Source organism: Pseudogymnoascus destructans (assembly GCF_001641265.1).
Source record: "Pseudogymnoascus destructans isolate 20631-21 unplaced genomic scaffold scaffold_7, whole genome shotgun sequence".
NCBI classification, from domain to species: Eukaryota; Fungi; Ascomycota; class Leotiomycetes; order Thelebolales; family Thelebolaceae; genus Pseudogymnoascus; species Pseudogymnoascus destructans.
The window spans coordinates 96,328-107,005 of record NW_020167526.1 but is presented as its reverse complement, the minus strand read 5'-3'; the positions used below and the strand labels follow the sequence as shown (position 1 = coordinate 107,005).

The 10,678-nt window shown below is 48.9% G+C and overlaps 2 protein-coding genes across 2 annotated transcripts; one reads left to right on the top strand and one right to left on the bottom strand.

The window, feature by feature from the left end:
• The first annotated feature begins 3,130 nt into the window (after nt 1-3,130).
• VC83_02782 (uncharacterized protein) lies at nt 3,131-6,851 on the top strand. The gene is made up of 2 exons (XM_024466437.1): nt 3,131-3,745; nt 3,795-6,851. Exons 1-2 carry the CDS (start codon nt 3,302-3,304, stop codon nt 6,678-6,680), a joined length of 3,330 nt encoding a protein of 1,109 aa, XP_024325437.1. The 5' UTR covers nt 3,131-3,301; the 3' UTR covers nt 6,681-6,851.
• A 437-nt stretch (nt 6,852-7,288) lies between these two features.
• On the bottom strand, nt 7,289-10,647 carry VC83_02781 (uncharacterized protein; the record flags this gene model as incomplete). Its single annotated transcript, XM_024466436.1, has 3 exons — nt 10,572-10,647; nt 10,455-10,523; nt 7,289-10,405 (listed from the first exon to the last, which is right to left on the bottom strand). The coding sequence occupies exons 1-3, from the start codon at nt 10,602-10,604 to the stop codon at nt 7,289-7,291; spliced, it is 3,219 nt and encodes a 1,072-aa protein (XP_024325436.1). The 5' UTR covers nt 10,605-10,647.
• Between the last annotated feature and the right edge of the window lie 31 nt (nt 10,648-10,678).

The following is a 10,678-nucleotide window of genomic DNA, read 5'->3' as shown; positions in this document are numbered from 1 at the left end:
AACTTCCGTAGTAGCAATGTTGACTTTAGTTCCAGGGGCAGCAATGCCGTACGCCCCATTCTTACAGCCTGCCAGAGCGGCGTTATGCCATCCGCACTTTCAGCGTTAATATCAATGTTAGGGGCAGCAAGAAGCTGGGCTACAACTGCCTCATGACCGCGATCTGCAGCCTTCCAGAGCGTCGACACGGCGTTTTCAAAGGTGCCACTCCATCTCACCCAGTTGGGGTTGCGGCGGTTATTAGCGACATTAACATCAATACCAGGGGCAGCACAGCTGGCATAACAAATTTTCAAGCCTTAAGATTGAAACAACCTGGAGAATATTATATCCATCAACAGGAAAACCAGATCTACTTCTTCCCTCATGTTTTGCCTTAAATCTCACGTGCAAGTCATCGAGTCGTTGGAACCACATGCACATAGACGCAAGAAGGAAGTTTGAGTCATGTATAGTGACTGAGTTCTTCCAAATTTCGTCAGACTGAAGATGCAACATCGACGGATTGTGGTCTTCTTTTGCCATTAAAAACTCCTTAGCAGTCTGGTGGAGCAAAAAGACTCTTCCATCAATGACGCTCACGAATAGGCCACATAGGTTTCTGAGATACGTTTTTGAGAACCCATCTGGTGGTATTTCTAGGTCGTCATATGTCTTATGGTTCTCTTGAATCAAAAGTGCGGTGGTTATCTCCATCGTAGATAGGGGTCGAATTGCGGCACAAACAATCTTTAAAAGCTTTCTTGCCTGATCCTTGTTTGAGCTTTTGTTCAGGATAGCTGTGCTGTGTACGCGGTATCAACCGACTTTGGGATTGTGCGGAATAGCTTCTCTCTTTCTGTGCTTGTCATGACAGATTGGAGATCTTGGCGGATGAGATCAAAAATTAGCATCAGCCATAGGTACGTCCTGTTCTCGACCTTGGTAAATTCGTCCCGTAAAATGCGGACAGTCTTTGGGTTCATGGGGAATTCCAGCTGGATTTTTTCGATCTCATGCTCTATCACGAGTCCAGTCTCGTAAAGTATCTCATCCGTGTGTTTTTCACCTGCAAGGCGAATCGCTAGTGTTACAATGGTCACGGAGGTCAAGAAGCCAGTCCAGAGAATAATAAGCTAGATTGAATCTAAAGAGAGAAGAAGAAGAAGAAGGAAGGAAGGTGAGGCTACTCCTCGTAATATACAGTTGTCCGCTTAGCGGTTGTAGCCTTGGTGGCTAAGGCTGCACCCGTAACAACCGTAACAACTGTAACAACCGTAAGCTATAATCGTAACAGCTAGTATCTTCTGGCTAAGGACACTGAATTCTTTTTCAATATGCTGAAGCGGACGACTTGTCAAGAGGAATTTCAAGCCGTATTACCTGAAATGCGAGATCGAGATCGAGCAAAGTTTTTTGAAGCAGGGTTTTCAACTCAGAATTCCTGCATTCGTCAAGTGCATCTAGGATGCAAACGATTTCTCCTGCTTGCGGGTCTTCAGCGGCTGTAATTAGGATCTGTGTAATGATGTACGGTTACGCTCACGCTACATCCCACTGAGCCAAAAAGACTACAGTATTCCGGCTCCCGGAATACGCGTAACACGCTTTATATACCACATGTACTGTAACGGCGGCACCCGTTACATACCCCCAGTTAGCAAGATCGGAGCCAGCATGAGGCGTACCCATAAATATGATACCCCATGTAGACCGGAAGACCTTCTCAAGGTGTTTTTCGCCTTCCCCACAGTACAGCAGCGCTTGTTCGCAAACAAGCCCCCCAAGACTGTGGGCGATGAAAATGATGGGCCGTTCTCTGCACTCCCTTCGTCGATCTGACACCCCAAATGCCAGGCTCTTTCCATGGTTCCTAAGATTATTGCCACCTGCCATACCCCATATCTTGATAACATCGCCATCGTAGCCATATTTCATGATACGTGCGGTATCTAGGGCCAGCTGCTCGGGCCAGAAGACGCCGTTCTCATGGGTCCACGACGTCTCTCGATTGCCTGTGAGACCATCTATAACATACTACATGTACGGACACTATACTTTTAAGGGGCGTCGTCAGCAAACTTTATATTAAATGTTAACCAGCTCATTGAAAGGCACCCTAGGTGACTAAGAGCCTATAATTTACTCATAGTGGTGTAAACACTGGCTATTATGCATAGTCCTTGCCACAATTTTGGGCCGCATAGGTAGATGGGATATAGAATTAGACATACTCAACAACAGCATCGCTAGGTTCAGTCACGACCTTCATCCCAATAGATCCTTCCGTAGAGTACAAGTCGGGCTTCTGTGCCAGAAGGGTTGCATAGGCCGGTGCCGCAACTGTTCCCTTCGATGTAGTCGCCGCCTCAGCCTCGACCTTGTCCCTCCGGAAGGCCCCTCCATTTTTAAATAATTTCCATATTGATTATTGTTTGTCTGAAAATAGATCCAAAGATTTGAGCGCAGCGATATCTTCGAGCTCTTAGGGACAATTCGACGTTGTTTCGGCTCTGGCGACAACGTGGGCATCCAACATGCACCGCAGGTGCGCGCTTGACCACTAACGCGGGGTATCCCTGCTCGGCTGTGCTTGACATGAATATGTATTTATATCACTCTCCTATCTCCCTCAAAAGAACAGAAGAGAAAATATGTAAGAATACAGGCGAGAGAGGAAAGGGTCCAAGGGAGAACAGAGGGTTGATAGAACGAATCGAGAGGACCAGAGAACCAGAGCACCAAACAAGAAGACAGCGAAAAACCGCAAACCTAGAATACTCTGGTGGCATGCCATAGCCTCCCAGTTAATGCTAATCAGCATCGATATATTGTTATTCTTCACTGCGTAGCTGATATTGTTGTGGAATGAATGAGCAGTAAGATCCCAAGCTACTTCCCTAACTCGCTCACATATATAGTGAATCAGTTCATGCCAAGACTTGTTCAATTCCCACGGGTTCCTCAGTGGCCGTTTACGTTGTTTAGATCAATTGTAGAGCATATATTGTAAGTATTACCAATTTGGACTTAAAGTCGAGGAGGCCTATGATTTGTGGCATCCCCGGCATCAATGTTCCGAGCCCCCGTCCCTCTACCCGAAACCTCAAACGGAGGCGACGACGGCGTGGCTTATATCGATAGGCGACCATATCAATATTGCTAGAAAGCTCCAACCCCCGCAACATTATTTCTCTGTATACACATCTTTCGTTATCCTACTCATGAGGGCGCCACTACGCCATCTGGAGCCCCCATTCTCCTAAGTACACTTTTACAACTCGAGCGCGCTCTCATACAAACAAACTTCAAACGGAGAGCCATGTTCAGTCTCAGCTCCCTCGTGAAATCCGCGCAGACCCTCATCGATCCAACCCAAGCCCTCAACCTATCGTCTTCTGATCGGAATCCCGCAAAATCTACTCTCTTCCGCAGCCAATTCCGCCTTCCTGACTCCGAGAACCCTCTCCAGGAGATCACCGCTGAGCTTACCGTCAGCCCCGCCGTCCAGTATGCCGCAAACGTTACACAGCGCGAGAAAGATAAGGATAGGGATCGCGGATACCACTATGCAGGCAAGCTCCATCTGAGCGAGAGTTACCTCTGCTTCTCGACCCAGCCGACAAGCTTCCTCCAGACGGCGAGCACAACCACAAGCTCGGGGTTTAATGGGCAAACACACGGGGCTGGGCCTGGAGGGAACGGATTTACCCTGCCGCTGTGCGCGATTCGGAGGGTGGAAAGACTGCATAGCCAGAGCTACCAGGTAATAATGTCTATACCCGTGTGTCAGAGTAGACTCTAACAAACTACAGTTTGCCCTTGCTATCACGACCTGGAATGGAATGGGCAGCGCTGCCTCGAAAGACTCGTCGAAAGCTTCACCTTCGCTACAAAAGATTACAGTACAATTGGCCGGAAGTCGTCAACAATGCGAGCGGTTTTGCGACGGTTTAAAGAAGGGGCTCAAGGGTGCGATCGGCGAGGTGGGAAAGCTGAAGAAGGTGGTCGCAGAGTGTTATTCGGAGTTTCTCCTCAGGCCCTACCCACAGAAGGAGGACCCAGCACCCGATGCAGGTCTGGGCATGAACGCAGAATTCAAATATCCGGGTGATGCGAGGAAATTAAGGGATAGGAGTAAGATGAGACTGTGGGCAGAGTACCTGAGGGAGAACGGGAGGAACGTCACATTAATACGACAACCTACATTCCATAAACTTGTGAGGGTGGGCTTGCCGAATAGGCTAAGGGGAGAAATATGGGAATTGACAAGTGGGAGTTTATATCTGCGCCTACAGTCGCCAAATCTGTTTGAGGATACGTTATCGAAATTTGAAGGCAGGGAATCCCTGGCCATCGATGAGATCGAGAAGGATCTGAACCGAAGCTTACCAGAATACCCTGGATTCCAAAGCGAACAGGGTATCGAACGCTTACGAAGAGTTCTGACGGCCTACAGTTGGATCGATGAGGAGGTTGGGTACTGCCAGGCGATGAACATCGTGGTTGCAGCTCTTCTGATTTATATGTCGGACGCGCAGGCGTTTTACTTACTTTCGGTCCTGTGTGACAGGTTACTTCCTGGATACTACTCAACAACGATGTACGGCACACTCCTTGATCAAAGGGTCTTTGAATCGCTTGTCGAAAAGACGATGCCTATCCTTTGGGACCACCTCGTGAAGGCAGACGTACAGCTTTCCGTTGTTTCACTTCCATGGTTTCTATCATTATATATCAACTCAATGCCTTTGGTATTCGCTTTCCGGGTCCTTGATGTCTTCTTCCTGGAGGGCCCCAAGGTGCTGTTTCAGGTTGGATTGGCTATTTTACGAATCAACGGCGAGGAGCTTCTCGACGCCACGGATGATGGAGCCTTTATCTCCGTGCTAAAGACGTATTTTGCAACACTGGACGAATCGGCACATCCAAAGTCGGAAAACCCCAAGCTTCGAGCCGTCACGCGCTTCCAGGAGCTGATGGTTGTTGCGTTTAAAGAGTTCTCAGCGATTACCCAGACGACCATCACCGACGAGAGAATGCAGCATAAGGATACCGTTCTAAACAACATAGAAAACTTTGCTAAGCGGACTTCGATTCGCAATCTCGGTCCTGATAGTAAGCGCCTGAGCGTGGAGGAGCTTGGTGCTTTATACGATAGATTTTACGGCATCCTATATGAGCGACAACAGCGTGCACAGATGATACAAGAGGAAGTAGAGAGACGCGCCAGGGCGCTGAAGAGTAAGACGTCGGAAGTAGTGTTCAGCGACAGACAGAGCATTGAGAAGGGCCGTGTTGGTTTGGGCCCGAGTCCAACCCTGATGGACTACGATGGCTTCCGAGAGTTCCTTGCTGGGATATGTCGATGGGCGGTGTCGGACGCGCCAACACCACCCGAGAAGGACACACCCAGAGAGCAATCATATTTTGGCAGCATAAGGCGTAGAGAGAATTCTCTTTCGCCATGGGGCGCTGGAAATCCTGTCCCGGCCGATCACGAGTTTATGCAGAGGTTATTTAGGCGATGGGATGTGGATATGAACTCAGCCCTAACATTATCGAATGTTGTTACGGGCCTTGCACATATAAAGGGGACGCGTGATATTATGGGTAGCATCACATATTTCTTTGAGCTTTACGATGACGACGGTGATGGAAAGGTCGACCGAGAAGGGATTTTAAGGATATCAGAAGCTTTGCTCTTCCTCTCGAGACGTGGTTTGGAAGGCTCATTGTCGCCTTCCGAGACATCTGGCTCAACTCCGTTAGATGGGCCTCACGGAACATCTAACGAACGATTCTTGGGCAGTGTAAGTGCATTTATCAGGAGGTGCTTCGAGTACGCCGACCCAGATCATCCTCAGAACCGACAAGAAGTCGCCGAGGAGACTGACGATGACATGCCACAACCTGATTCTTTTGGCATAGGGGACGACTCTGACGAAGAGGAGGACCTCCTCGATTTAAGCCCCCCCGAGAATGGCATGAGCAAGAAACTCCCCAAAACACCTAGCAACAAGCGCAGCTCCCAACGATCAGTGTCTAAGCAATCCGAGGCCGCGAACGCAGCCCTCGACCCATCCAACCCTCTCCACATCACTCTCCCCACTTTCCGCATGGTAGTCCTCGCCGACGAGCTACTTGAGCAGTTCTTCGAGTCCTCCTTCCCAGCTTCATTCCACACCCTCGACTCCGCCAATGATGCCGTCGTCACACGCTCCTCGAGCCTAACCACCTTCGCGAACCTCGGCTTCGCGCGCGCCCCTAGCATCGTACCGGGTGTGGGCGGCTCGGGATCAGCTGGTGCGGTGCCGCCTGGAAAGGGGCTCCGAGGCGTGCTGGACAATATCGTGACGGATGGTATGAGGGTCGCTGCGGAGGTGCGGCGCAGAGTCGACGAGGCGCAGAAGGATATCGAGAAGAATGCTCTGCAGCGCGATGAGGACGAAGATGAAGATGAGGTCGAGGACTACAGCAAGCCGAGCCCAAGCGCGTATGCGAGAGATGCGGATCGGAGGTCTGTGAGGTCTGAGGATCGCGATTTGTTAGAAGGTGCGGATGCGGAGGCGGGGAGTAGCAAGGGGGGCGGTGTTGGGGAGGTGTCGATGGATGACTTGAAGGTTCCAACTAGTGCTTCGCGCTCTAGGAGCGCGAGCACGGCCTCAGGAAAGAGTCGGGTGGTGGAGTTTGAGCAGTGAGTTTTGTTAGCGGGTGCATGTTGATTTGGGATGGCGATCTGAGACTGCGGGGCATGATGACGTATGGGCTGGCGTAGAGAATGGCGTTTTTTTACTGTGTGAGTAGAGTATGAAGGACGGCGATTAGGTATAGAACCATGTAACTCAAATACCAGCTTTCAGCAAAACCAGTGAGTCTTATCTTATCTTACTATCTTATCTTATCTTATCTTATTACTTATATAAACTATACCTAATTAGGTAATAACTAAGCCTAATAAGGTATAGATTATAGTCATGATTATAACCATGACTACGGAAGTTATTCATGATTATAAATCATGATTATGATTAACTTCTACGCTTTATCAATAATCATGATTATGATTGCGGCTAAATAATCATGATTATAATTGATTTTCTAACTTACTACTAAATAGTTGTTGAGATTTTAGTTACAAAATTCATGATTTTGGGTCTTAAATGGGGTGCGTCACTCGCTTGTGTGCGTCACTCGCTGTGAAATACCGTAACGTATTTCACAGGTTTAATAGTAGCATAGTACTGAATATGTGCATATTGTCAAATATAATTCTATCCAATATCTATGCAGCCCCTATGTGCTCTAATTATTTCTGGTTCTTACTACCTCTCCCTCCCTTCCCTTTCCCAGCACCCCCTCCTTTCCGCGCCGCCCCAGATGCACCCCCACCAAGCATAATGGCCACCTTTCCTACAGGTATCACATTCACAATCTCTTCCGCCTTCAAGCCCTTTACAAGCTCGACCTCTCTTGGCCACATCTTCTCCACATCACTGCTGTTTTCATCCACATACGCTTTCACAAGAGAATCCACACCCCACTTTGACAAGATCTCCTTCACCGCCTTGCCCTTCTTCATGGGACCCGGTTGCAACTTGACCTTATACTTATACTTCCCCACTGCCGTCCAGGGTGCACACACAGGAATGACATCCAGGATGACATCGCCAGGAAGCGGCGTGCCGACTAGCGTATCGAGGGACACGGCTTTCTCAGCCTCATCGGCCTCTTCATCGACAATGTCCTCGCCAGCTTCCATCATTGCCTTACGCGCTTCCTCATGCTTAGCTATCTCTTGCTGGGTGCGCTGATGTTGGGCCTTCCGGCGCTGTTCATTGAACTCCCTTTCGGCCTCCAAGGCCCTCTTAGCTTCGGCTTCTGCCTCAGCTTTCTTGGCACCTGCAGTGGCTCCCGTGAGAGCCTGTGCTGCGAGTTTGTCTTCTAGGTCTTGGTGCTTGTATTTCCGAGAGGCCTTCTTGAGTTTGTTGCGCTTGCCTCGAGGCAGCGGGGCCTGGCCTTTTTGCTTTGTGGATGTTGAAGACGGTGTTGCTGCACCTTCTTCTGATGAAGACTCTGCGCCAGCTTCTGGTTTAGTATCATCGACTTCTATAGGAGATGGCTGGTTTTTCGCTCTCTGGTTATCGTCATTGAGGGTCGTTGGTGCCTTTTCGTCATCGACAGTTAGGTCTTGCAAGCCAGTCAAAGTTGTTGTGTCCACACTTTGCTGAGATTGTGACACGTCAGGGTTGGGCTGACTTCCAGTGAACTGTAGCGGATTTTGTCTGGATTCGGCGGTAGATGTGCCATTGTTTTCTTCGCTTTCTTCATCATCTTCTTCCGACGCATTACGTTGGTTATCTTCATCGTCACTATCAGGCTGTGTTGGATTCACAGTGCTTTCAGGCCCCTTAGCACCTGTACCAGTAGCGCTTCCGCCGCCATGCACTCGATACTTCGTGTGGTTGGCCTTACTTTCGTTGCTCACATGAAACATTACGCCAAATCCTAGAAGAAGGGGTGCCGGAGGCAGAAAGTTCTTCTTGCCTCGCACATCGAAGCTTCCAGGTTTGAAATAATCTCCAGTCGGCGCGGATTTGGAGACTTGATCAGCATTGGCCCACCATGCGGGCATGCCAGCCTTCGATTCCCAGGCAGAAGATGACGATACTGCAAGTATGCCGGCTTGCGATAGTGTTGATGGTGGTATAGGCGCATCAACTCTTGATTCGTGATTTCGAATGAAAACACTTGTGGCACCATCCAAGTCAGCGTGGACATATACGTCACCCTTCCGGAGATATCGTTTGTAGAGGATCTCGTTCTGTTGAGCATCTCGTCCACCTAGAACCAGATACCCATCGGATGAGATAAACCACATGAATTTCTCAAACCACATGTGTTTTCTCACAGGCCGCAGGATAGCCTTCTCTTGCTTCAATCCTTTCTTCAAATCTTGCTCGATTTTATGAGACGTGCTTTTCAAAGCTTTGGTTGACGATTCCAGTGTCTTCTTCTCCTTCTCTGCAGCCGAACGCCTCTGTCCGTAGTATTCTCGAGCATTGCTCCACGGGGAGGCACCAAGATTGATATCAATAGCTAGACGCTTGTCTACTACTTTCTTCACAGCCTCCTTTATGGGTGCTTCGTCCTCACTATCAGAGACATCGCTACCAGTTTCGTATGCCTCATCATTCAAGTCTTCAACAAAGATTTCCTCATCCAAGAGTAGCGTGACTGTGTTCTCATGCAACTTCAAAGGCAATTTGATGATGCTGGCCACTGGATTTCCTCGCTTCTGTTCGATGTCGATCAACTTGCCTATTTCTATCCAGTCCATCCCTTGTGCGATCAGGCCATTCACAGCATCAGTTGCTTCCTGGACTCTCTGCACGTTAGTTTCAATAGCTCCAGCTTTGCGCTCGTTTAGAGTTTGAATTTCTTGGAGACCGCCTAGTCGCTTTTGTTGATCGTCTTTCGCAGCCTGAAGCTTCTTCTTCGCAGTCACCTCTCGTTCATAGAGGCGCGATTCTAGCCTCTGTCCTTCAATAGACGAAAAGAATTCGTCTACGGTATTGTTGAAGCCCTCGAATGGTACAAATGTACAGGCTGGATCATTTTCAAACTGCCGCGGCTTGAAAGGGTGGAAGTCTTCATATAGCAGAGCCTGTCGTTCAGTCTCCTCATCCCTGGAAGCAACCTTATCGGTCCGTTCTTGTTTCTTTGCAATTATGTATCCAGTCGCGACATCCGAACCCGTAATTTCCTTCACGACGCGATCTGCCTCTTCCAATGAGCGCAAAAGGTGGTCCAGCAGAGTGTCGTTTTTTGCGATATCGGCAGGTTTTAGAGTAGGATCGAAATCTGTGACTTTCATGGCATGGTCCACGAGTAACGGTGGGAATTCTGTTATAGATACTGCCAGCGCCCTCCTCAGCGAGTCAATGCCATTCTTACCCTGCTTCTTCTCAGCAGGTGCATTCTCGCTCTGCTCTGCAGCCTTTCGTAATGCGGCCTGCAGCCTGTCTTTGGTGAGAGGCGGGATGCCGAGGTAATTTTGCCTGTTCTCTAGCGAATATTTAAGCCCTATACGTTGTTCTTCCTGTCCCTCCCCCGGAGGCACCGTTCTCAGCAACGTCAAGATATTCAACTCCTTATCTGTGAGGATGATGTTTCCACCAGCGTAGAATTCTAAGTATAGTCGGTATTGCCCTTCGCTAAACTGAAACTCGATTATCCTGTCTGTTCCAATTTGGGAGACCGCGGTTACTCGACGAGTTTTGAGAAATTTTCGTAGCTTCGTGACAAAGACTGAGGGCGATGCGGTGGTTGCTCTCGAGAAGCTCGTCAGATGGCATCGGAAGCCGGAATCAATGATCATCTGCTTCTTATCATCTGGCTTCGTAAACCTCAGCAGGAATATTTTCTGCCAACTGTTAGCATAATTCTTGCAGTATCTTCTCTGTTGAACGTACCGAGGCCAAGTCATAGACATTGGCAAGACGCAAAGTGACCAGGCTGTTCGAGAGCTCATAAGCAATGACCTATGCAGCCATTAGCAAGAGCCCATTAGGGCGACACTGCAAACTTGCCTTCACATCTAGGGAAGAAAATCGCTGCTTCATTGTCAATGCAGATTAATTAATGTGCATCTATTGACAATTGTTGAGCGGGGATGTACTGGTCGTGCTTTGACGTC